The sequence below is a fragment of the Acanthochromis polyacanthus genome, chromosome 21, assembly GCF_021347895.1.
Source record: "Acanthochromis polyacanthus isolate Apoly-LR-REF ecotype Palm Island chromosome 21, KAUST_Apoly_ChrSc, whole genome shotgun sequence".
Taxonomy (NCBI): Eukaryota; Metazoa; Chordata; class Actinopteri; family Pomacentridae; genus Acanthochromis; species Acanthochromis polyacanthus.
This window is the reverse complement of record NC_067133.1, coordinates 18,644,907-18,672,287: the sequence shown is the minus strand read 5'-3', so window position 1 is coordinate 18,672,287 and position 27,381 is coordinate 18,644,907. Positions and strand designations below refer to the sequence as shown.

Here is a 27,381-nt window from a genome sequence, read left to right as displayed (position 1 = left end):
CACAGAGCAGTGCTGCAGTCAGGCTTGTACTCTGATGCATTGTGGGTCAGCTGGTTGGTTGTTATGGTGATCTGGCAGGCTCTGAGCTGTGTGTTCGAGTTGCTCCTCTCTCTCCTCTCATTAGGGAGACTTGTGATTTAGCTTAGCGAGCTCTCCTGGGCCTGTGACGGGAAATCCACTAGAAACACCCCCTCCTTCTTCCCCTTCCATTCTGCACTTTTTGTCATGAATTGCCCTCAACTCCCTCCACTGAATAATTGCTGTACAGCATGACAACAGAGGTGGCCAGTGTCACTTGGTCTGTCATTCAGTCCTTCTTTTCCTCTCAGTCTTCTTGTCTCTTTTCATACTGTGGCAATAGTTCTAACCTATAATTACACTTGGCGGCTAAATGCAAAAATGTGTTCCTACCTTAAATCACTTTGTTTTCATGTGGAGTGTTGTAGCTACTGGAAGAATTGAGTGGCATCTGTGTTGTCAAATGAGACATAACAAAATGGATGCAGTCAATATTAAATGGTATTTTCAATATTAATATACACTACTTTATTTGGTACAACCAAATATTCTAATATAATCCAGTGCAACAACCATAAACTTTGACTTTAGGCAGTTTGCCTGAGTGTTGAATTGAACTGCTTCATTTTTTTTTTTTTTTTTTTTTTTAATGTTTTTATTAATTTTAGAACAAAAATAAAACAGAATGGGCCCCACTTACATCTGCACATTCATACTACTTTCAAACCCGACCGCACACACCAGAGGAGCGAAATATACCTTACACATATAGCACAATTTGGACACTATTTTTTCCTTTCTTCATTGAGGTTTGACACAATCAAGATTTCAAAAGAAGTTTTGTATGTGTACCCTAAAGATTGCGATTGTGTACACATGGCTATTTTTATTTATCATGATCTAATTCTTTCTCTCTTAAATTTGTCATGATAACTGTCAACTTCTTTTTTAACAGGCAAGGGTAAGGAGCCTGTCAAACAACGAAGAAACTTTGTGTCAAACCCCAATACATTTTTATCTATATACCCACAACAGTACACTGAATCTAGCTGTCTAACATTCACATTTACTCATTGAAATATTTCAATAACGGAGACCATATTTCTTCCCACTTCTTCAAATTTCCAGTTTTTATATAACGTACTTTTTCCAATGATATAACATCGACTAATTCAGACAGCCACGTTCTAAAACCCGGTGCACAAGATGATTTCCACTCTTTAAGAAGTAGTCTTTTGGCCAAAACTGTCCCAAGAACTATAGCAACCCTTATATGTTGTGGTAGGTTTTGTGTTTCCTTTGAATATCCAAACAACGCCATATCTCTATCCGGAGCACAGTTCCTTTGGTATACTCCGGAAAAGAAAAAAAAATACTAGACCAGAACGGTTGAATAATTGGACATTCCCAAAAAGAATGTAGCAGTGAGTCTTCAGTTGTTTTACATTTGTCACAGAATGGAGACACCTCAGGATAGAACCTATGCAGTGATGCTTTACAGTAATAAAAACGATGAATCACTTTAAACTGCGTTAGTCTGTGTCTACTGTTAATTGAACAGTTATGGATTTGGGAAAGGGAATGTTTCCATTGTTGTTCGGATATTGTAGTTTTTAATTCCCCTTCCCAAGCCATTTTAACGTCATTTGTTGATTCCAGTGTCGAACTACAGCATTTTAGAAATTTACCAATAATATTTTTACTAGACAGGCCCTGATTAAGTATTACCAAAACAGGGTGCTTTTCATGATTATTTAGATTACTTTTAATGAAGTGTCTTAACTGTAAATATCTGTATGAACCCGATTGAGGAAGTCTGTACTTTGTTTTTAATTCTTCGAATGTAAAAAGTCTGCCTTCCTGACAAACGTCTTTTATACTTTTGATACCTTTAGAGTACCAATCAAAGAATGTTTTATCCATAATAGCAGGCGTAAAAGCATGATTATAGCATATAGGTGTATATAAAGAGACACCAGGAACATCAAAATTTTTTCTAATTTGACTTAACATTTTGATTGAATTCCTAACAATGACACTATGACTTATTGACTTTACGGAGGAAATTGTTCTAGTAAAAAGTAAAGCTGACAAAGAGGTGTAAGGTCTAATAAGTGACTGGAGTTCAATTTTCACCCATAATGGAGCAGAAGGAAGTGATTCATCGTTAGGAGCACCAATTTTCCAATAGGTCAATGCTTGTATGTTAGCTGCCCAGTAGTAGTTTTTGAGTACCGGAAGACCGAGACCGCCCTCCTTTGTGGATCTTAATATGTGTTTTTTAGATATTCTATGTTTTTTATATCCCCATACAAAGTCCAAAATCATTGATTCAACTTTTCTAAAGTAATCCGCAGGTATAATAATTGGCAAATTTTGAAAGAGGTATATAAACTTGGGCAGAGATACCATTTTTATGGCATTCACTCTGCCCACCATGGAGAGAGGCAAGGTCTTCCAGTAGTCAATAGATCGTTTCAGTTTTTCAAGTCCTTCCTCAAAATTGAGTTTTAACAAGGATTCATAATTTTTAGATATTTTTATCCCAAGATATGTTATATGATCTTCCACCACTTTAATTGGGCAGCTATCTATGGTCCTATTAGCGCCAATGAACATAAGTTCGCTCTTTAACCAATTTATGTTGTAACCGGATATTTTACCAAAAGCATCCACATATTTTAGCAGGTTTGGGATTCCAGTTTCTGGTTTAGCAAAAGTCAAAAGAAGATCATCTGCGTAGAGTGACACCAAACTCTCTGATTGACCAACTGTAAAACCCTCTATATCAGGATGCATTCTTAAGCCAATAGCTAATGGCTCTAAGGCTATATTAAAAAGTAAAGGAGAAAGGCAGTCGCCTTGTCTTACGCCACGATATAATTGGAAGCTCTTTGATAATATATTATTACATATGATACTTGATTTTGGCATTAAATAAATCATTTTGACCCATTTTATGAAGGTTTCTCCAAAACCAAAGTGTTTAAGAGCAATGAATAAATATTCCCACTCAATTGAATCAAAGGCTTTATGGGCGTCTAAAGTCAAGATGGCTGCCTTATTATTTCCGTTGCAATCTGAATACAACAGATTCAGTAGTCTTCGCACATTACCGAAAGCAGGCCTGCCTGGTATAAATCCGGTCTGATCCGGATGAATAATATCTGTTATAAACTTGTTTAGTCGTATTGAAAGAATTTTTGTAAGAATTTTATGGTCCAAATTCAAAAGTGAGACAGGCCTGTAACTAGCTGGATCTAAAGGGTCTTTTCCCTTTTTGGGTATAACACATATGTTGGCTTCATATAGTGATTCAGGGAGCCTATTTTTATGAAAAGAATGATTAAGCATTCTAAGTAAAAAAGGGGTCAATTTTTCCGAAAAAGCTTGATAAAACTCTGCTCCGAATCCATCCGGGCCCGGACTCTTATTTGGTGGAAATGAGAGTAATGCTTTTGTCAATTCTTCCGTAGAGATAACATTATCTAGTAAGTGTTGCTGTTCTTTTTTCAATTGAGGTAAAGATAATTTGGCAAAAAAATCATTCAAGTGGAAAAGTGAAGAATCTGATTTTGACTTATATAATTCTGCATAAAAATCCTTAAAAACATTATTAATATCTTCAGGATCTGTGTAAATCTCTCCTGTCTTTGATCGAATTTTATGAATTGCTGCTGTAGATTGTTCTCCTTTAAGTTGTCTTGAAAGAAGTTTTAACGGTTTATCACTTATTTCAAAATGTTTTTGTTTATTTTTTAGAAGAAAATTATATATCTCCTCCTGAATAATAATGTTATACTCATTTTTTAATCTTAGAATTTTATTGTAGTCAGACTGCGCAAGTGAATTTACATGGATCCCTTCCATCCTTTTAATCTCTCTTTCTAGATCTATCTTCTTTTTTGTTTGTTCCCTTCTTTTTGAGCTTTCATATGATATAATATATCCTCTCATAGTAGCCTTAAAGGCCTCCCAAAGAGTAGAGTCGGAGACCGCTCCATTGTCATTCAAATCAAAAAAACTTCTATAGTTTGATTCATATAGTTTTTAAAATCTAAAGATAACAATAATTGTGTATTAAATCTCCATTGGTATTTTATTTTAGATAAATTTGTTTTTAATTGCAAACTAATAGGACTATGATCAGATATAACGCGAGGGTGGTATTCAGATTTCTGAACAGTGGAAAGGTCTCCTGCCTCTAATAAAAAATAATCAATTCTTGTATATGAATTATGTACCGGAGAATAGAATGAAAACTCTTTTTTATCTGGATTCTTTAATCTCCAAATATCTATAATATTTCTTGATTTCATTAAATTGAACTGCTTCATTTTGAGTTGTTTTTTGTTTTCTGTTCACCCCATTTACAAATATGAAGATGTAAGAGTATTAAAAACACACTTTATTATGTTAAAAACCCTCACAACACCCTTACTTATAATGGTCTGAAGGTGGATTCACAATTTGTAATAAAAACTGGTCATTATAAGCCTGAAAAGTAGACTTTGTGGCAGAGCTGTAATCTGCACACTGGATTGCATTAAATTTGTTACCTGTATCCTGGGAGTTTGTATTACAATGTGGCAAAATATTGTAGAAGTAATTGATCTTTTTTTTTCTGTTTACATCAGAAAGAATTCATCACAAATTTAAAAAAAAAAACCAAAAACTTAATGTTGCTAAGGATTATTGTGGAATTTTGTAAAACAATATTAGCATATTCTCATATAATCACAATATAAAAGTTAATATATTAATGTAAAGGTCTACTATGTTTCAATTATCAGTGCTAAGTAATAGTGCTCTGAAACAGTGAATGTGATAGTCCTAAAAATGTTTAGTTCTTTCAGTGCCTCAGCCGTATTCCTTGTCTTATGCCATTTGTCCCCATCTGTGCTACATACAATTGCTCTGAAAAGACAAGTCTTGTCTCACAGACACATGAGCAGCAATGAGAGTGCTGGCAACAGTGTTTGGAGGGCAGGCCAGTCAGGGCCACACTGCTCCAAGTGACTGGCTGTAGCGCATCGAGAGAGCTTGTCCCAATACTATCTGACAAGCCTTTGCTGGCATAGCCTGGCATGCTCGCCCCAGCAGTGGGCCTGCCCAGGTCAGCACTTTACATCAGGGTTGAGTAGGCAGACATGTAGACAGGGCTCATGCACGCCGCTGGACCGCCACCAGGACCCATCAGGCACTACATAAGAAGCTGGAATGAGAATGTCTGGCCTCTAAGGTGGAATTTGTAAGTAGAAAAATGGGAACAGGCACTGATTTACACAGATTAAACTCAAAATTGGAGACTGAAGGAGTGGCCCCATGACAGGAATGTGTTGTTTGTGACCTGCCTGTCCTCTCAGAATTCATTATTTTAACAAGGAGCTTGTTGCAGTTAGCCAATAGTGAAGAGAATGAGGCCCCATTACTGATGCTGAACCGCAACTAAAAGAAATGTAAAAGAGACGCAGATAAATGAGACAAAGATTGTAAATTAAATGAACTTGCTAAGAAGGAAGAGTTGTTTACAGAATAATCTCTTGAACAAATCATTTTCATCTTTAGTCTTTTCTATAACTTATTTCCTGATCTTCCTGTACTGATGTTGTTAATGAGCAACGGTTCTGTAAAAGGTTTTTGACACTGGAGAGAACTTTATTTTCCAGCTCTGATCATCTTAATGTAAACAATGGAAAACTGGGAAAGAAGATAGAAAACCCAAGAATTAATTTGGTATTTTTGTCATGAATTAAATCCACATCAAATTAGTCAAATATCTGAATGTCTGACCTGTGAATGAGCCACAGTACTGTTGGTTGTAGCCTTGTGGCACAATCAAAGCACAACATCTAATGACCTAACAGGTTTATAGAGTTAAGGCGCTCACTTTGACTGAGCTGATAATGTTGGCGGTGCATTTTAATGGGCTCTGGCTTTTAGAAAGGGCTCTGTAATGGTCTTCTAGGTATGAGGAAATGTATGTTGGATATAAGTGCTTGGGAATGTTAATTATGTGTAAGTAGAAATATTTCTGCTTCTGTGGGGGAAAAAAAACTGCATCTGATGTAAATTTTGCTGTCAATCGTGTTGTCGAACAAAAACACTGAGCCACAAACACCTGTTTCTTATAGAGAATGGTGTCCTTTGTTGTTGTCCTGGTGATCTAGTTACAGCACCTCATTTTATCCTGCAGTCTCTTTCACATGAGTCACAGAAATATTCACTGCGGAAAAAGGAAAGGAAGCAGCTGAATGGAAGGCAAATAAAGGGAAAGCAGCTGAGGAATGACAGTCCTTGGACACACATGTTATCATATTACAGGTTCGTTGCCTATTTAATGAGTTAATGAGTGTACAAACATGAGTCCAAAGTTCACCCACATCTACTGACGTGCCTGTCTGCTGAGAACTGGTCAGTTTCTGCTGACTCACAGCTGGCTTCTGGTGACCTCTACTGGATGCTGAGGGTAAACAAATGGTAATGATGCAGCACATAGAGGAGATGTCTGTTCTGCAGTAAGCAGTGCCCTGCTAGAGCAGTACAAATGTTGGTGTCCAATATTATTGTGTAAGCTATAATTGATTAATGCTTTCCGAGATCGATGGCCCTCAGCTGCTCTTTTTTTTTCCTCCCATGTGACTGATGCAGAGTGCTCACCTGGCAGTGATGGATGCCTTGATGGTTGTGGGAGCCATGGAGACGGTGACTGCGGTGAAGACATGTGGCTCTGCTGAGCTACTGGGTGGAGCTTCTAAGTGGGAGGATGCTCTGCTTCATTGGGTTAAGGGGGTAAGCGTCAGGCTGGAAAGAAACGATGCCTGTTTGAAGCACACATCTTGTGTCAGAAATGACTCATTGTTCAGATTTGTCTGAAATCCTCTGTTGTAGGCCACTTAGTGTCTATTTAGCTTCAGAAATGAAGATACTGTAGTTCTTTTAATTGACCATGTCTTATTACATTTGTGTATGTTTTGCTGTCTGAAAACTGCTTTGTCATCATACCATTTACTCAGTTAAACCAGAAGCTGAGAGAACAAACTGAAGGAGCCGAGAGCGACCCGTCTCAGGCCATCACAGAGCCCCAACCTGTTCAACCCACTGTGAGTACAGCAGTGTAAATTCAAAGTATTTTTATTGCTTGCTACACAGTATTATATCCAAAGACACATCATAATCCGTGTGGGATTATGCACTCTGGGCTCCATTTTCCTGAAACAGAGCACAGATGCAAATACAAGCAGAATCCCCAGGCACAAACAAAAATGGGCATGACCAGCAATTTTGGTAACCACAGTTGTTGTTGCAAACCAGTTGGAGTCAGGTACAGCATTGTGCAACATTTTAGAGATGCTCTGTGGGGAGTAATGGTAGGAAGAACACTGAATCATCAGGTGGAGTCAGGGTGAGCTTCAGTAATGATGAGCTCTGATCCCCTTTAAAAGCCACTGCTGTTGAAATCAAGGAAGAGTGTCTGAGGTCTCTGGAAATGAAAGTCCATTTCCATGAAGCATCTGAATTCCAAAATAAAGAATATACAACAGCCTAAATATTCATATTTCTTACCAGGGTCAGAAAAAAAAGCTTTAAACAGTATCTTTGAAGATAAGTTAATGTTTATAAAAATGCTTAAGGCTAATTATCATTACATCCTACATCTTTTCTGGATGTTTGAATAATCAAAATAAATGATGGTATCTCCCCCGTGCCAGCTCTGCACAAAGTATGGAAGCTTTAGGAAAAGTGTGAGTGTTATCCTCAGCTATGCAGTTGGTCTGAGAAGACAGAGACATAAGTGAACATAACCTAGCCTTGGTCTTTGCTCACCATCAGTGGCTCCTGGCCTGCTTTTAATTATGATTCAGTCCAATTGTTATATAGCTGGATTGAGTCTGATCCAAAATGGACTCAAAAATAATTGCTGCCTTGTTGGACCCCTGCGGAACTGTGCTGTGGAGGGAAGAAAGGGTCCTCATTTAGCTAATATAATTGCATTTTCTGCAATTCCAGTCCTTTTCTGACTTTTACTGCACAAGGTTAACGAGTAGTGTTTGACATTGAATACAAAAGCAGCGTCATTGCTGTGACAAGGTTGTCATTCCATTTCAAGAAAGGACTGCCATCACAACCCTTTCTCCTGTTTGTCTCGATCTTCCACTGTAGGCTTAATACCTCTCCTTGTGCTCCTGTTCTCCATTTCCCTCTCTTTCTATATTTTCTGTCCCTCCTCTCCTCTGACAGTGTCCTACTCGCTGGTACTGGAAACTTGTTCCTGTAAGTTCTTTCCTTTCCTCTGCTTCCTCCCCCTGTCCCTCCATTCCTCCAGTGTCTTCATCAAATTTATCAGCAAATACCTGATGTTCAGGTGTGTTTTATCCCCATAAGCTGGTGTGAGAATGCATCATGCATCATATCCTAATCTGCGTTAAATTACCCCTAACAGCATAATTGCGATACAGTGGGGCAGGACACGGGCTCGAAATGCATTGTTTGTGAACACATGAGTGGTGCATGAATCACTGCCTGTATTCAAGCGGGCCTTTGAAACTGCCATGTACAACTGGTTTCTCTTGTGTGTGACAGAGTTGTGTGTGTGTTCATGAATGGCTACGGGGGTTAACAGAGACCGGCTTCTAGTCAGCTGGGCCGGGCTGACAGTAGGCTGTTTGTGTACTGCAGCTGTACCTGGTTCTTTTTTCTGTTTGCCTCCTGAGACCATCGCTTGACCCATTTTCTCTTGACAAAACCTTCCTTCTTTCTGTTCTAATTCACTCACATTCTTTGCATCTACAGTTGGTTCACCTATGCATTCTTCTTTTCACATGGCCGAGGCATGACCTTTATTTGTCTTGCTTGTTACATTCATACTAGATTTGAGTTTCAACATTTTCTCCTGTGTCTCACTGCGTATGTATACTTAGACAGCTTGACTTTGATGATTACAGTGAGAATATTTACTGATATGTGAAATGTATGACAATACTATTAGAGTCACCCTGCAGTATTTGATTGTTTTACTGTTTTTTTTTGTTGTTGTTGTTGTTTGCTTTTTTTAAATAGCTCCGCTACAGGAAGGATAAAATCCAATCCAAAATAAAGCCCATCTTTCCAGTAGTAAATGAAGTAAAAGACCTTTCCAGTGGTTGCGCCATTGCTGCCGTCATACATTACTATTGCCCTGGACTGCTGAGACTTGAAGGTACCAACAAACATTGTCACCATTTGTTGTATGAATAGCATCTTAATATGTGTGTTGATTATGGCAGTTTAATACTTTTTTCCCCTCTCTTTAAGATGTTTGTATGAAGGATTCCATGTCTGTGCCAGACAGTCTGTATAACCTACAGTTCATCCGTGAATTCTGTGACAGCTGTCTGAAGAGCTGCTGTCACTTGGCACTGGAGGACATGCTTTACACACCACAGGAGCTTCAGGTACTTTCACATCACGGATGGTTAATCATTTTCTTTGCACATTAACAAAATATAATGTACTGCATTGTTTTTTCCATGTCTCATTTATTCCGTTTGATTTTTTTAGCTCAATTTGCTGAGCTTCTTGTCAGAACTGCTTAGCTGGTTTGAAGTACGAAGGCCGGAATTTGTTCAGCCAATAGACACGCTAGGTAGGCATCACCAAACTGTGGTCCTTAAACATTTCTATGAAGATCACAATATTTAATTCCTGTTACGTAGTCTGATTGGGGATTTCTTCTTTGCCAGATGGATCTGTACCTGTAACACCAAGTGGCTTGAGTGGGAGCAGGTAAAGAAGATTTTGGAATATGATTTTGTTCTTGCGGTTGTCTGACATATTGTTTGAACTTAACACTTCAATTGTAATTTTATTTTCTCACCTTACAGTACCTCTCCCTCTATCTTCAAGAAACCTTTCCTCCCAATTTCCTCCCCTGCATCAGGTAAGGTTAGGACTGTGACGTGCTGTCATAACATGAATCTACAGAATCATTTTACAATCTGGTTCACCTATTTCCCTCAATCCTTGTGTGTCTTTTAGTTGTGTTTTGTACTATTCCGTTTTCTTATTTTTATGAGTATTTTGAACTTTTTGTACACTTTTTCCTTCCATTGATGTATTGTTTGGTTGATTTGTGCATCCCTGTGTGGTTTGCATGCTTTTACATGTCTGTGTGTGTCCCATTGTACTCAGGATCTTTGACTCAGTCTACCTCAATGTCTCATATAGAAGGAGTTGGAAAGACATGGAGCAAGAAACCTCTCAGGTAAAACCCCATATATGCACTCACATTTAAACACTGTCTTTAAAGCTTTTTTTATTGTACTCATACACGCTCATTTTTTTCCTTTCTTAGCCGGCCCTTGTCGGCAGTATCCTTTAGCATTCCTTTTGGCTTGGACAGCGATGTGGACATTGTGATGGGCAACCCTGTGATAACTCGCTCTGTGAGCTCAGATCAACTCAACCCAGTAGGCCAAAACATGACTCGAGTGCCCTACACCCCACCTGAAGACCTCAGCCATTTGCTAAGCAAAGCCCCTGGACCCAACGGTCCACAGAGGGCATCGTGGTCCACCCAGACTCCGAGTGTTTCAAGGCTGGTAGAGGAGAACGGCCTTGGGACAAGTGAAACAGGAGAACTGCCTACCATTGAAGAGGCTCTCCAAATTATTCACAACGAAAGCAAGATGGAGCCTCGTTTACACCCAGATGGGGCTCCTGATGGCTTCTACCTCCACTCTCCTGATGACCCTGCTAGTTCTAGATATAACAGCAACTTGGCCCCGATTAGCTGCTCTGCTCCATCACGCTCAGGAATGATGTACCGGCCTATGGCAGAGTCCAGAGAGCCCGCTCGTACCAGAAACACCTCTGAATGTTCACGAGATGATGACTCAGTCTTAAGAGACGGCAGCGTGGATTCAGATGCCTCAGAAGACCTGCCTAAGGCCCACTCCACCCCAGCCACGCCTGCCGCTGGTGCACAGCCTGCTAGAGGCCATAGTAAAGAGGGAACGGATAGTGGTGTGAAGATGACCAGCTTTGCAGAACGCAAAAAAAAACATATTACTGATTCTCCAAAAGCCAGCGACCCACCTTCTGTGCAGATGACTACATGGACACAGAAGTCTGAAGAAAGCCCCAGCAAGAGCCCACAGCTCAATAATGATATGTCTGAGCTGGGGGCTCGGCTTGAAGAAAAGCGCAAAGCTATTGAAGCTCAGAAGAAACGCATTGAAGCCATTTTTGCAAAGCATCGACAAAGGCTAGGGAAGAGTGCCTTTCTACAGTTAAAGAAGGAGCAGCGTGATGATGAAGGTGACGGGAAAGGAGGGGTCAGCACCTCATCCACAGAAGAAGATCTGTCTCGCTTGACGCTGGAAGAAAGACTGGCTCGAATGGAGGAAGAAGAGCAGCAGGAACAAGATGAACAGCAACCCTCAATGGAAGATGAGGGTAATGCTAAGAGAGAACTTGGACTCAACAAAGGAGTCGGTCTGTCCAAAGAAAAAGCAGGCACACCAGGAGAGAAGCCCTCAGGGACACCTGGTGAGAAAATGGTAGCTCCTCTCGGGGATTATAACAATGCTGTGTCCAAGCTGACTGCAGCTCTTAGCTCCCTGCAAAGTGACATGCAGCGGCTGACTGAGCAGCAGAACCAGCTAATCAAGAAAAAGCTGTAGCTTCCAGCAATAAATCCTGGGTTATTCCAGCCAGCCCTAAGACCTCCACCACAGCCCCTCCTTCTGCACGCCTGTCTCGAGAATCCACACGAGACTTGAATTCAGCCTCCTCCTCTCCTTCACCATCCCGCAAAATCACAAACCATACCACTCCTCCAAAATCTCCTCATGCTCATCGAAGAGCCCAGTCTGTACCTCCTAAAAGTCCAAAACATAGTCGTCCATTGGACATTAAGGTTCCAACCCTGTCGAGGGTTCTTAATCCACCTCAAAATGTGGACCGCATCCCCCATCTTCGCCGTGTAAATCCCTGGCAATCCCAGGTCCAGACCTCCTCCTCATTCTCTATTGGTGACTCTGAGAGCCTAGATGAGCTGCGCTCATCGGGACCGACTCCTGTCCCCACGCCTACACTAACCCCTGCACCAACACCTATTCCAACTCCCCGTCCTGTTGCAGATGACGCCCTGTCAGAGGGCTCCAATGACGGACATAGTATATTTAGCATGGACCTCGAGGTCGGGTCATTGCATGGTCCTTTGGCTAAGAAGGAAGGGCTTGCAGGAGGAGGTTCCAGCTCTGGTGCTCCGTCGGAGTGCTCCTTTGAGAGTGATGCCCCTGCAGGAATTTTAAATGGCAAACGCAGTAGCCTGATAGAGATCTCACTGTCTGCCTTGCGAGGAGATGGGGAAGAGGATGAGCAAATGCCTGACACTTTCTCAGACTCAATGAGTGACCGGATGGAGCCAGAGGCAAAAGCTGGAGTTGGTTTCTTTTTCAAGGTTGGTGACTTATATTACTCTATGTATCATTTTTTTTAAGATGGGTGCATTCATGTTTTTTTCTGTATTCATTATTAGGATGACAAAGATCGACCGGAGGATGAGATGGCCCAGCGGAAAGCAGCTTTATTAGAAAAACAACAGAAGAGAGCAGAAGAGATGAAAAGACGCAAACTTGAGCAGGAGAAAGAAAAAGAATCAAAGTAAGATTCATCTTCTTTTAAATACCTGTATTCATAACCAAATGAAGATTGCAGCTCTGATTGCATTTTGTTTTATTTGGTCAGTCTTCAGTTGGTTTTTATAATTTGTTTTGAAATGTCATGCATTCAAAATTTCACGTGGCATCTCCTTGTGCTTTTAGCAAGCCCCAGTGGATGATCATTGAAGGCTGGGGAAATAAGAGTGAGGACAGACCTCAGACTCCAGGCACCCCTCCAGCATCACACACACCGTCAGCAGAGGGGACTCCCCAACGCAGAGGCGACTTCACTAGGCAGGAATATGAGAGGAGACAACAGCTGAAGATCATGGAAGACTTGGACAAGGTGCTGAGGCAAAAACCCACCACGGTCCGTGGTGTCAAGAAGCAGAGACCCAAGACTGTGTTCAGAGATGACTCTGTCCTCTCTCATAGCCCTGTCAAGGGTTTCATGGGTAAATAATTCTGACTTTTACCATCAAAATTGTCTGGCTTTGTACATCCGTATCTTTCACTCAGGTGTATTTAAGTAATTAACCTTTTTTTTTTGCTTTCCTCTTTTCCTCATTTTAGGCACCAAGCTGAACAAGGTGTACTCCCACTCAACCATGAATCTGTCCTCCATGGCTAATGACTCTGGAGGTTTGACTATCAGGAAGTCTCCCAGGTAACATACATAGTGATGATGGGGTGCATTTTCTTAATAAATGCTTGGAAAATGGGAGGCACATACACTATCGTTCAAAAGTTTTAGAATTCACCAATTTTTCCTTTTTTAAAAAAAATTATGTATGTAGATGTCTCATTGTAGTTTCAAAAAATCATTTTAGAAACCAAAATATATTCTAAACTTTTGACTCAAAGTAGCCACCTTTGACACTTGTGGCATTTTTTTCCACAATGGAAATCCAATATTTTTCAGAAAATTCTTCCCAACTCTGTTGCACAAGTTCCCATAAATGTGTGGCACTTGTAGGATGCTTTGCTTGCTCTCGTCTGTTTGGTTCATCTCACACCAGCTCCATGGGGTTTAAGTCTGGAGGCTGTGCTGACTACTCCATGTTTTCAGCTTACCATCTTGTAAGCTGTTTTTTTTTTCCTAAGGTAGTTCTGGCATAGCTTGGAGTTATGCTCTGGGTCATTATCTTGTTGTAGGATGAACCCCTGACCAACTAGGAACATACCAGAGGGTACTGCATGGTGCTGCAGAATGCTATAGTAGCTGTTTTGGTTCAGGGTATCTCTCACTCTGTACAAGTCACAGACCCTGGATCCAGCAAAACAGCCGCAGACCATCATGCTTCCTCCTCCATGTTTGACAGTTGATGTCACACACTGAGGAACCATCCTTTCTCCTTCTTGATGGCGAACAAAAATCCTGCATGATGAACCAAAGATTTCAAATCTTGATTCATCACTCCTTAATACCTTCTTCCAGCCTTCAGTAGTCTACTGCCTGTGTTTCATGGCCCAGACAAGCCTCATTTTCTTATTCTGGCATCTTAGCAATGGCTTTCTTGCAGAAAGTCAACCTGTCAAACCTACAACTCCAAGTCTTCTCTTCACAGTTGAAACTGAGACTTTTTTGTATAATTCTGAAATATGCATTATTGTTCAGTTTTGAGTAACCTTACCATTTTTTTAACCTCTGGCAGTTCACCACTTTGTACCATTTCAAGCTATTCACTGGAAATGAACTACTTGAATTTCAATTTTAAAAAAAAAAGAAAGAAAAAATTGGGACGTTCTAAAACTTTTGACCAGTACTGTAATTCAGCCTAAAAATGTGATTATTTTAAGTGTCAGAGAAATAAAAAAATATAACCTTTACGCTTTGTTTCAAAATTTGCCATAATATAGTAGAACTGGGCAATATATCAGTATAATATTAACTTATTTATTTGAGACTGAACTATGATTTCCAGGAGTACAACAAAGAAGAATTACGTTAATTCTTTTAGAGTATTGATATCAGAATTGTCAGTAAGTGTGACTGGCTTTATGTATCAGTGTATACATACTGTAGGTACTGTAGTACTTGTTATCAGGTGCAAATGCACATGTAACATACAACATGTACACACAGCCTCAAGGTCTGTAAACTCACTTTTCTCACAAAACACTTTTTATTCTCTTTAGCCGTTCACACTCCCCCTCCCGGTCTCGGCTGATGTCACCAGGACGAATGAGTGCTCAGAATGGAGAGAAAGACTGGGAGAATGGCTCCACCATTTCCTCCCCTGCTTCAATCCCAGAATATACAGGTCAGTGATATGCCCCACAGTAAGAGATTATAAGTAGTAACCCAGTAAGCATTGTTTTGTTTGATGTTTGGCATATGGAAATGTTGTGTCTCACAGGCCCAAAGCTATACAAGGAGCCTAGCTTTAAGTCCAACAAGTTCATCATCCACAATGCTATCACTCGCTGCTGCCTGGCTGGCAAGGTCAACGAACCGCAGAAAAACAAGATTGTAGAGGTAAGCCATCCCCCACCCCATCCTACCCCAAACATACTACAAGTGACAACCTGACTTGGATCTTTTCTTTCTCTGCATCTGTTTCTTCAGGAAATGGAGAAGAGCACTGCCAATCACTTCCTCATCCTCTTCAGAGACTCCAGCTGCCAGTTCAGAGCAGTTTACACCATGAACCCTGAAACTGAAGAGATGGTACGTCTCACTGGCATTGGACCCCGCATCATCTCCCCTGAGATGGTAGAGTCCATTTACAAGTACAGCTCTGACCGCAAGCAGTTCACCGTCATCCCGTCCAAAACCATGTCCATGAGTGTTGACGCCTTCACCATCCCTGGCCACTTTTGGCAAAAGCGCCCAGGGACTCCCAAAAAGCTTGGTACCCCCAAATAAAGACTTCAAACCATGGGTAGTGATGTTAGCATTCAGGGAATAAACTCCCAAATTGACTTCTATTTTTCCTCTACTTTGGCGAATGTGGCTCTTGAGGTTGTCCATTATCCAGTTGGAATAGTAGCGGACAGCATGACTGATTAGGTTTTTGGCCGGTTATCAGTCCGGACACCAGGAATAATCCAGTTGACTCTACATGCCAAGAGAACGGGCCAATCACTCACTCAGTCAGCCAATGCATCCACAATAGTTTGTCTCTTGAGAGCCTCTGACTGACTCTGCCTGGTCTACCTAGATTGTAAAATGTAATGCAACCGATTCTATCAGGATGAAGAATTCTTTCCCTTGCCTCCTCATGCCTTGCCTTACCCTGCCATGCCTGAGTCATTTGTGTGACTCTTAGGTAAGAAAAAGAGGGGACAACCACACTGCCTTTGCCCGCACAACAGTATTTTGGGCACAAGTAGTTCCCACCCCTCTTCGTTCTGCTTGCTTTTCCTTTTGCTGCCTTTTCTTCTTCCAGGGCTCACTCTCTCTAGTCTACTGAGACCAGCTCTCAGTTCTGATAGGAGATCTCAGCTGAAAATGACTAGCAGGTAAAACTGCTCTCATATGAATGTAGGGCACACACTAATCACTCATTCCATTCAGGGGTGTTTTCACTTTATGGTTAAGAAAATACCATCGTGGATGGTCCTTCTGTGGGCTGCACTGGTGGTGGCTACTGTGGTTGTCCGTGCACACCTAGAAGCTACCTGTGCCCCATAGTTTGTGCACCGCTCCACTCCAACTTTCCTTCAGCTGTAGACATCTGGATGTTTTTTATACTATTTTGACATGTTTTTGCTGGACAACTTGAGTCAGCCTTTGAGAGCTGAAAGAAGAATGAAATTCATGTGACTTTTTTCCTCTTAACTTGCTTTCTCATTTTCGACGTGCTGAAATGAAATGTTATCCGAGCTTGTCTTGAAAACGAATACTGGAACCATGAAGGAGGGCTTTATCATGTTTATCATTACTTGGATACAGCTCTGTGTGAAAGTGATAATCAGTGCTGATTTAATACATACTGAATGCTGATTACTATGATTTTTTTTGGGGGGGTTGATGATTTGTAAAAAGTAAGTTGACATTTGTAAGCTACGAATAAGCTAGCCTGCTGCTTAAGCATTAGTGAGATGGATGTTTGAGATGAGAATGAATGAATGACAATGAAAAGAATTTCTCAAACAGCTGAAATTGCTGAAACTGTTTGTTTAGGGATTAATAAATCCTTTAGGTCACTAGGAGTCTGTTTCTGTTATATTATTCCCTGTTTGTGTGTCCTGGCATATAAACAGTAGGTTTCTTGATGAAGGATCATTGCGGACTGTAACAGCCCTCATCTACCCCACAGTCTCTAGAGACTCCTTCATGTGCAACTGGAGGAATGTAAAATGCCAAACTGCTTTTTTTTTTTTTTTTTGCCAGTGTCCTTGTTATTACGAAAACCTGACTGATAAGGTCAATGTCACTACAAAGTCTGTGTGAAACTAGTCCTCTGCTCTTCCTTTGCAGTCTTTAGCACTACAGCAGCTGCCATGGTGCAGCTGTCTACTTTCAAATCACTGACTGCCTCCAAGAAATGTGTTGTTTGAATGAGATTCCAACACAGATGTGAAAATGAAAATGTTGAGAGCAGCAATTAGAAAAAAATCAGCAGTGTGTGTGGAGGGGTGCATATGAAATTAGTAGATGTTTGTATTTATGTGGTTGTAAAGATTAGTCCGTGGTAGTAAACACCGTATTTTGATTCTGTGCAATTCTCCCCTAGAAATCTTGACGTCATCCTCAGTCGTATTTATTTGCTTTGAATTAGATGGCGCATTTGATGTTTAGTTTCAGGGTCTATTTTTTTTTTCCTCTTTTTTTTTTTTTTGGGTTATGGCTATAAGTCACATACTCATTTCATAGAAGTTGTCATAACATTTATGTTTTCTTTCTCCTCTGTTATCCAACCTGTGCCAGCACATTATGTATATTCATTTCATAAACTGACTATCCCTGGCAACTGGACCAGACAAATAAAATCCTTTTTAAATCATCCACATCTGTTTGTTCATTCTCATGTTTATTTTCCCATATGCATTGTTTATGTTGCTAGAATTCTGGTGTGGTTGATGCCAGCACTGGTTGCAGTAGTGTAAGCAAAATAGACCTGCAGAAAACTAAAACTGTTCTTTTCTGACAAAAAGATGCGCAAGTGACATATTCTTGCACACTTAAGTGAAATCGGTTATAGTTTTACAAGTACGCACAGACATATGCAAAAACAAATTCCTTTATTAAATTCAATGCATTTTGTTTCTTCTTTGAACAGTGAGGCTCTTCCTGATTACTAAAAATGGCACGGTAGTGCTTGGATCTCAATTCTCACAACAATACTGACAAGGATTACTGGGATGTTTGGCTGTAGTTGATACTGTAGACCATGGAACAAGAAAAGCAAATATTTCTCTTTGATGATCCTGGATCACATCTCTTCCACCTCACGTCTGAATGGAGCTGTAACAACTGTTCCTTACAACAGCTGTTCAAAAGTGAATGGGAGTGTTGGATCCAAAAGGCAGCAGAGGAGGCGCAAACTCAGGCCGCTAGTAGCACTGATGTTAAAGGCATGGCAACATTTTCTTAGTTGTGTTTGGTGTGAAGCATCTCCGTAAGTAGAGAGTTGCAAGGCAAATCTCCAAGAAGATGTCGCTGGTACAAATAGTCCTCAACCTGCAGGCTAATACTGCGCACTTCAGGCAGCCGCAGAAGTAGCTGGCCGAACTTGTCCGAGTGTCCTGGATGAGTTCGCTGGGTGTGCTCCATCAAGGCTCTGTTGACCCTCTCTTGAGTCTGCTCCACCTGCCTGCGGCCCTGCACTGACTTCACATCTAGAGTAGTACAAAAACGCACAACAAATGCATAGACATTCAATATTACATGACGATAGTATGACAAGAAAAATGGTCCCTTTAATTGATAAAAAGGCTTCCATAGAGTGTTGTCACTAATATTGTAAAAATAAAAATAAAATACTCACCGGGGTTAAATAGCACCAGGTATTTGAGACAAACAAACTCATGCCTGTCTAATTGGAGTGCCTTAAGTTTAGACACTAGGTCTTGGGTCCTTGATACCAGGCTGCTTAGAGTCACTCCTGCCTGGGAAATAACGGTTGACACCTCAATCTGCATCAGAATAAGACATGGTTGGTGATCATAGCTAACTTTAAATGTGTGACTGCAATTCAAAGACATTTGTGATGACTTAAGAATGCAGTATTACATGCGGGAATTGTTATACTTTACCTGTTGCCCTGTGACCAGATATATGCAGCCCTCCTTGCCAAAGGCCACTTGTCTACAGAGGTGATCCAGGACCAGCAACTCACTCCAACAGCTCTGCAGCAGCACCATCTGGTCCTCCACCTGTTAGACATGTACACAGTTGATCCGATGTAGTTACAAATTAGGGGTTATGACCATTCATCTCCAACACATTGCAAAGAGTAATTCCACTGCTGCAAAATGTTTTATATAGCACTGTGTCAAATGATTTCATGATTCACCACCTTGAGCTCCTTGAAGAGTGCACTGTTCCTAGCCCACTCCACAAGCCCAAACAGAGTCTGGTCTGCCATTTTGCACATGATGCTGAATGTATTCAGGCGATCGTGTTTGCCTCGACTGGCCTGTTCTCTCTGCAGACTGGCCAAGACTTTGGCACACAGCTGGGCCTCATCCGGCTCCCCCTCCAGGAGTTGGCTTAGGAAGTCGAGCGTATGAGTAGCTGAAGACGGGTCGGTTTGGGTTGTGGTGGGAGCCTGGGAGAACAGGATGGATGAGCTTGATGCTGAGCAGGGGGATGACGCTGGCGTGCTTCTTGGTGTGAATGAACTATGGAGGATTGAACGCGATGGATAGTTTGTGGGAGCTTGGCTGCAGCTAAAAGGCATTTCTCCTTTATCCTGTGGGTATCCGGGGAAGGTGCAGTGGTACAGTCCAGGGTAAGGCAAGGATGGAGGAGTGAGCACTCTGTCTGTGTTCATGGTGCAGTCCAAAGGCAGGGGTTCACCTGAATGCCCCATGCCAGAGGGGTATAAATGGGACTGATGAAACGCGTCAGAAGACAACGGATCACTTGTGTGACTGCTTACTAGGTGAGGGTCATTTAGTGCTTGGGGGCAATATGTTTGTGTAGTTTCCATCTTAATCCTGTAGGGAGCAGTGTTTGGCTGGTGATAAACCTTTTGCTGTTTCATCTGTCTGTCCCGCCGGTACAGAGGGCCAAATTTGTTCCTGCCACCTCTCATGCGATCGGCTCTTACAGCTGATAACAGAACATAAAAGAACACTTTAAAGGCTTTTACAACGAGATTCCAAACACTGGCTGGGTAATTTATTTTATAAAACTGATAACATGCCCCCTACATTTTGAGGGCTCCACATCACAGTTATCATAAGTAATCTGGGTCTTTACAACACTGGCTTATGATTCCTTAGATAAGCCATACAAGAGAAAAGAACATGCATGTCAGTGGAACACAAATCATGGTGCAATGGGGCACAACATAAGAACAAAGACAGGAGCATATGGGTGTAAGCTTTGGGTGACTGCAATCTACTGCACCTTCTTTCTTCATGCCCACTGCCAAACACTTCTGGAAGCGGCACGATGGGCAACGCTTTCTCTGGGAAAGGTTCATGGGGCAGCTTTGTTGTTCTGAACAGGTGTAATGCTTGTTATTCTGCACTGAGCGTTTGAAGAAGCCCTGCAGAGAGAAAAAGAGAGGCGTTGTAAGCCTGCTGCTTCATTCATTGGAATGAGAACATAAGAGCTGACAATATCAAATGCAGCATTGCAGTGACATATAGCTACACTACAGTTCAAAAGTTTGGGGTCAACCAGACAATTTCAAGTTTTCTATGAAAACTCACATTTTTATTCATGTGCTAATATAATTGCATAAAAGTTTTCTAATCATCAATTAGCCTTTCAACACCACTAGCTAACACAATGTAGCATTAGAACACAGGAGGGATGGTTGCTGGAAATGTTCCTCTGTACTCCTATGGAGATATTCCATTAAAAATCAGCTATATCAGGCTAGAATAGTCATTTACCACGTTAGCAATGTCTAGACTGTATTTCTGATTAATTTAATGTTACATTCATTTAAAAAAAAGCTTTTCTTTCAAAAATAGGCACATTTCTAATTGACCCCAAACTTTTGAATAATAGTGTGAATACAAAATGCATATAACCTAGCTGTGCATTAACTAACTGTGTGGCTATTTGGTGAACTGAGACGCACTGCTCACCTTGCAACTCTCACAGGTGAGCAGTCCATAGTGGTATCCTGACACTTTGTCTCCACAGACAGGGCAGCTCTCTTCTGGCTCTGGCCTACTGTCCGCCTCCGTCTTCGACTCCTGAGCTGGAGAATGACACCGGTGGCATTAAAGGAGCATCACACATGTCACATTTAGGTCAGGAAACAAACGTCAGCTCCTGAAAGTGCGACAGCAATGAGGAACAAGTGGAGACAACAAATGCTGAATGTTAAGTGGAGATGAGTGTGCTGATGTGCCAAGGTACAGGTGAAAGTGAATGGACTTTAGGTATCAAATATTGTGCACTCGTGTGTTGGGAATGATGAGCGAAAGTTTGACATCATTGCAAACAGTGATGCACACAGCATTCCAGGTTTGTACCAGGAATGATAACCGACAGTCAGACTGAAATTAAAACATGTCAAAGCCCACTTGGTTGAAGAGAGAGTGCCATGTTGCCAACATGTAAATATGTCATCCAATAAGGTTTATTGCTCAGCTGTTGAAAGAGCAGCAAGTAGGGCCATTCCTCTGTTGCAGACAGTCTTATCACTAAGCTTGATTCGCGCGACTATGATCACAGGTATGACCCTTATGTAATTTTTAAAATCAGTCTCCCACATGAAAAATTGTGGCACAATGGAGAGCCGCTATTAAACTTTTATTACTGTAAATAAGGACTTTCAATTAGAGGTGACTTGTCTGCTTATTGCACCAATGCATGACATATATTTGAAAACATTGTTATAGCCTTCTTAAAATTTCAAAACACAGCCATTAAAACAGAGATACCACTATGGGACTGTACAATTTAGAAGGAATATCTTCTGATGTCTGCCTATATAGGCTCTGTCCAGCATAGTGCACTTGTATGTAATACTCACATGTTGATGATCCTTCCAAAGTTAACACATCGTCTGGATAGTTAACAGGTTGGTGGACAAGAGGCTGGGACTGCTGTGGGTGATAATTAGGTAGGTCCATTTTGGTCAGAGTTCCACAGTCATTCCAGCCTGATCTTCATTGTCGCAGAGATCAGGAGACCAGACAGACCTCGCATGAGAGCCAGAGAAAGGCTGACAAGCGGCCAGGCAAAACAGCGGACTGATGGTTCTTTGAGGCCCACAAGTGAACTTTGATCTCCAGCGAGTGTCATAAAACCTCTCCTGACTGGCACTCCTACCCACTCAGTCTGTCAGCAGGCAAGCCAGTGAACCAACCAGACCCTCCATGGGAGACGGTCAGATAGCCACCTGCTGGAATCCTACATAGTGAAGTCACGTCAGTATCACTGAGCCCTCCTGGCCGGCTGATAAGATAAGAGTCAACTGAAGTGTTAGTCGCTGTCACAACTACAGACGATCAGATTCCATATGCTAATTCCTGCATTATTCCTGTGCTTTGATGTCTTGCTTTTATGGAGCAGTAGGAAAGGTTCATAGATCCAAAGTTAAAATTGAAACAATGACAAAATACTCAGTGTCATAGAAGAATCTTCTCCTTCACCTTGAGTCGAAATACTAATTCAACAACAATACTTTATTGTGATCAGCAAAATTGAACGGAGGTATTGAATGAACTCGGTCCACAGCCAAAAACTGGCCTCTGTGAATGATTTATGCCTGTACAACAGAGTTCATGCTAATGGAGCAATGTGTCTGTGGAATTTCTTGTTGCTGGCTGAGGTGGAGCTAGTTTTAATCATTTTACATCCATTTTGATAGTTTAGTGCAATGGTTGTCAAACTTATGGACAATCCCATCCAAAGAAAAAGGTTTACCCACATAAATGTGGAGTCAACTTTCTAATCTCTTCTTTTTTATTGAAATATTGGATAATTTTGAATGATTATTTTCATGAAACCATGTGAGAGTTGACTTCATTTAATCTGTGTTTATTTTAAAGGCTAGTAGCTGTTAATATAGTTAATAATAAGTGGCCTCAATTAGACTCTTCTTTTTAGTTCAGGGTAACAGGCCAACAGGTTTGAGAGGGACTGATTAAATCTGTAATAATGTTTTATATATTTTTTGAACATATCATTGTCTTGTTTATGTAAAATGTTGCAAATCTGTCATGTAAAGGTTCATCGCTCCTTGAGTAATGCGGTGAAGTGAAAGTAAAAAGTAATGAATCTATGAATAAAATCCACTTCAATGGATCACTCTGAAATAAAAACAAAAAGAAAAGAAACACCAAGAAACACAAGACTAAACCACATACTATGAATATATTACCACACATTTGGAGCCAGTGTTTGAGGTGATAAGGAACACCTGAAATGACAGCAGGCTGCTTTGGTGAAGCTCATAGTTACATCACAGCCGTAAGGCAGTTCAAGGGTCATGACACACTGACATTAGCTTGGAAATGGATTGTGACATTCATAAATAAAGAGGTCTCTTTGCTGTACTAACCAGCATGTTTAGCTTCACACTTGCCAATGGCCCTTTTATGCAGAGGTCAAATCTTCATGAAATGCATGAAAGTATTCATGAAATGAAAAGCTTGAAGGTGGTGTGTGGAATCCTGGAAGCAATGGCCTTTTTGCAGCGCCATCTGGTGGAATAGAGTGAAACTCTCCTCACTTGAGGTGAGGTTTTCTTTCGCAGGTTTGTTAAGCCATTTGGTTTAGAATAGATCCATAAAGGCAGACTGATTCTAAAGAACAACAGAAGAATGACTGCAAAGAAGAAACTTTATTGAATATCAAAGAAAGGCACCAAACAAGCTAATATAAAACCATCACCACAAGACACAGTGCATTCTATTCATGTACGTTTTTAAAATCTGTGCTCTCACTGACAGGTTAATTATGTGACACATGACTAGAAGTAATGTTCAGCTACAAAATGTCTCCGTATGCGCAGTCTGCAGTAAGCTGTCGTTGCACAGGACTCATGACGTTCAAGAGAAAGGAGAGGATTTCATTTGCACACAGGGTCACCCTCAACAAGTACCCACACCTCGTTGTGCCTGTTGAGCAGCTTCATGGGACTGCAAGACACACACACACACACACACACACGAGAATAAAAAAATATCATCAAATTTTGGCATTTTTTTCATAGTTTTCATATGGGTTTTTCTTTAAATACTTAGGATTAGCTTACCTGTTGTACCCAGCAGCGTAATGGAATCCTTGCACGTATTTTGCCTGATGTTTGTCAAGCATTCCAATCAGTTCCTTTGTCTTCACTTGGTCAGTCCAGCTCATCATCCATCCTCCGTAGCTCAGTACATACACTTTCATATCTGGAGTGTCATTGATGAACACCTGCATTTAAGCAAAGTTTCATTATTTATCACAACTTTCAACAGACTTTAAACAATACATTCAAACAGGATCATTGCAATTATGACAAAAGTGAAGGTTTAAAGTGTGTTTAAAAAAAAAGCTTACATCATCATCAGTAGGACTGGGAGGATTCGTTTGATGTTCAGCTGGCAGCAAGAAACTCACTGTGTAATTACTCCTTTCGAAAAGCATCTTCTTGTCAGGAACTCTCATAACAACGGGAGCAGTCATTTGAATTTTTATGCCTGAGGGCAAACATTAAGACAGTACGCACATGAAACAACATGAGAAAATGCACGTCACTTTTCTGATTTAATGCAGCCAATAAAAATAACCAAATAAGACTGTCTTTGTTTTATGATCACAGCTAAATCCAGTTATTACCATCTTGGCTCAAAGCATGTTTTAAATTTAGCTAGACCACATGATTAAACAGAGGTTTGGAAAACAGGTTTTGAAAAACAGCCCTTCATTAATGGAATGAGCATTAAGATGGTCAGAATTTTTATCGCCACCATTAATTGTTTTCATTAATGTGCCGCTACTGTATATGCTGCATTCAAATAGTAATTTCTGCCTTTATTCATGCTCATTTTCTACATGTTTGTTCTTGTTTTTTTAAAAAAAAAAAAAACATATATGTACCTGCTTCATTTTCACCCATTATGTAATTAAAGAGTCTCCTGAATGCTTTCATCATTGCCAAATCCATGAAAAGATGGTCTACGTTGGTTGAAACCCATTTCACAGAATCGTAGTGACGCACCTGAAAGATATGAACAAATTGCAGTGACTTTGTTTTAAAGTTTTGTGAAGTAGACATGTGAAAAGGTTTCTGTCTCGCTCAGAGACACTTACTTCGTAGTTGTTCTCACAAATCAGATCATACAGCAGACACTGCTCTGTCTCAGTACAGAACTCAGACTGTGAAGAGTTTCTGTGAAGTTAGAGAGGAAATATTGTTTTATAAATCATCCTACTGCAGATGTTAGGAGGCATATCAGCAATAATTAGGATTTCTTACCCAACTCTGGCGTCAGCTGTGAGGATCAGCAGAAATCCAACAAGCCCTGCAAGAGCAATCCTGAGACAAACATGCAGAGTGTTTTCATTCAACACAAAGTAACAAGCTTGTTTGTAAATGCCAATTGATTTTTTTCTATCTCTTCATCTGAAAAAAGGAAACTGTACTTACATCATGGCACACTGTCCAGTTCTCTGCACTCCAAAATGAGATCTTTGCTGCCGAGTCCAAAACGGCTATTTATCACAGCTCTGGTTATGAAAGGAAAACAGGACACTCCCAGAACTTATAACACAAACCAGACAATAGAGTGTCAAAGCCAACAGAAATCCAAAGCAGAAGCAAGAAAAGACTGGGAAGAATTACCCTCATTGCATGTTTTGTAACCTCTTTAGTAATGTCTCTGTACAGGCGATATTAAAGAGATCAGAGATCATCTGTTGTAATTTGGGCTGCTATGTACACAATGCAAAAATTAACATGAGCCAAAAAAACCATAAAGAGTTGCCAAAACTACTTTTTGTCCAAAGTTAAGTTCATTTGAAGTGCCGCAGAATACTGTAGGTTTGCATTTGTGCTTTAAATCATTACATCAAATCAGTACAGAAAATATAAAACAGAAACATAGGTCTCACTGACAAAAACCCTGCATGTTTATTCTAGTTTGCTAAATGTTGGGGCTATGTTTTAGTTTTCATTTACACAATAATGCCTTTCTGTTCTTCTGTGTATAAAACCTTGTACAAACTGTGCTGGAACAGCATGCGAGGCAGTGGCTCACGTTTTCGAAATGCCTTGTTCCCATGCAATATTATTTACCTCAGCATTGTGTAGAAATGCTCTAAATGACCCCCTGTCTGTGGTACACACAGTCAGACAGAAAAAAAATAAGCTGCCGTGACAGAAAGGATGAACTAAGTATGTTAGCATTCACGTCTCGAGAGAATTACCTGTTCTACCTTTTGTTGGCGTGGACCATACGATACGTCTTGTGAACCCACAGACCACCAACTTATCTTCTTGTTCCCAAGAAACATTTTCAACCACGAGACAAAAGGACCACTCACACCCATTTTTACAATAGACAAGACCTCTGGTGTGCAATGATGCCACAGGGAAAACATTTGAAACAATTTCAAGTATAAAGAATTGGTAGTGTCTACAGATACGGACCCGTACCCGTAGCCTGTGGCCTACGGATACGGCACTTTCCCTTATCATAAATATTAATGAGACGTACATGAATATTAATCAACCTAAAGAATTGGTTACTGAAATGGGTTGCAGCTGTGGTTTTTATTCTTTCAGGGGGTAGCAGTAAGTTCATCACTTACATTATAATCCTTAGTATAAAAAAAGGTTTCAAACAAAACAAAATTAAAAGCTTGTGACATGAAAACAAAAAGTCCTAATCATAAAACCACACATTTATGTCTTAAGAAACTATTATATCACTATAAGATGTCTTGTGTGTTTGTGCTTCGCTGCTTAAAAGAGCAATGTTGAAAGCTGTAATTGTTTTAAGAGGTGTGTATGAACACGTGGAGCTTAAAAAAACATGAGGTGCTTGTGTTAAAATTAAGATTCATATGAAATCTTATTCCAACTATCTGAATAGTTGGCATTTGAAGACACACAGACTTCATGTCCACTGAATAACTCTCTAAAGAAAAACCGTCAGTATTATTAATTTTTATTGGGCCTGAATTTGGGTTGGCATCCTTTTAAACAAACTATTTCACACCAAAGTGAAGCAGGAAATGTCTAAGTAATAAGACCGCACTCTTTTAAATTGCTTTGCACATATCCGCTGTCTCACTGTTGCATTTCACATTCCACTACACTCCTGTGTCTAAATTATAGTCATTATGCCATTACATAATCACTACACATTAAGCAAAGGCCATGTGTTGATCTTTTTGTTTTCGTTGAATGACTTTTTCAGCCCCGGGTTTCAAAAGGAACTGAATAGAGGCAACCTGAGTCCAACAGCAGCGCCGGGGACAAAGTGTTGAGAAAGATGAAACCCTACAGCTACACGTGATTTCAAGCTTGTTATTGGTTAGTTTCTGATAATAAAAAAATTCACAGCAAACATTTGGACATGTTATATAACAGGAAAAGCCCAGGTATGTTACTGATGGCTGCATTCCACTTTGGGCATG

The 27,381-nt window shown here is 40.5% G+C and overlaps 3 protein-coding genes across 3 annotated transcripts in view; 1 reads left to right on the top strand and 2 right to left on the bottom strand.

Moving 5' to 3' along the window:
* Positions 1–17,621, top strand: part of camsap3 (calmodulin regulated spectrin-associated protein family, member 3) — a 28,289-nt gene extending 10,668 nt beyond the window's left edge. The window contains 17 exon segments of the mRNA XM_022219690.2: positions 6,670–6,810; positions 7,035–7,121; positions 8,260–8,292; positions 9,079–9,217; positions 9,313–9,452; positions 9,559–9,643; positions 9,741–9,783; positions 9,882–9,937; positions 10,225–10,261; positions 10,352–11,673; positions 11,676–12,463; positions 12,542–12,666; positions 12,828–13,120; positions 13,239–13,332; positions 14,805–14,929; positions 15,026–15,144; positions 15,235–17,621. Of these exon segments, the coding sequence (XP_022075382.2) occupies positions 6,670–6,810; positions 7,035–7,121; positions 8,260–8,292; positions 9,079–9,217; positions 9,313–9,452; positions 9,559–9,643; positions 9,741–9,783; positions 9,882–9,937; positions 10,225–10,261; positions 10,352–11,673; positions 11,676–12,463; positions 12,542–12,666; positions 12,828–13,120; positions 13,239–13,332; positions 14,805–14,929; positions 15,026–15,144; positions 15,235–15,534 (3,927 nt within the window). The 3' untranslated portion in view covers positions 15,535–17,621.
* A 502-nt stretch (positions 17,622–18,123) lies between these two features.
* Positions 18,124–21,979, bottom strand: nr5a5 (nuclear receptor subfamily 5, group A, member 5). Its single transcript, XM_022219691.2, has 7 exons — positions 21,779–21,979; positions 20,883–20,998; positions 20,191–20,332; positions 19,133–19,890; positions 18,870–18,989; positions 18,602–18,749; positions 18,124–18,452 (listed from the first exon to the last, which is right to left on the bottom strand). The coding sequence occupies exons 1-7, from the start codon at positions 21,876–21,878 to the stop codon at positions 18,205–18,207; spliced, it is 1,632 nt and encodes a 543-aa protein (XP_022075383.1). The 5' UTR covers positions 21,879–21,979; the 3' UTR covers positions 18,124–18,204.
* Positions 21,980–23,574: 1,595 nt separating this feature from the next.
* Positions 23,575–25,566, bottom strand: soul5 (heme-binding protein soul5). The gene is made up of 7 exons (XM_022219693.2): positions 25,388–25,566; positions 25,217–25,276; positions 25,051–25,129; positions 24,838–24,958; positions 24,298–24,437; positions 24,008–24,171; positions 23,575–23,891 (listed from the first exon to the last, which is right to left on the bottom strand). The coding sequence occupies exons 1-7, from the start codon at positions 25,390–25,392 to the stop codon at positions 23,822–23,824; spliced, it is 639 nt and encodes a 212-aa protein (XP_022075385.2). The 5' UTR covers positions 25,393–25,566; the 3' UTR covers positions 23,575–23,821.
* Positions 25,567–27,381: the final 1,815 nt, after the last annotated feature.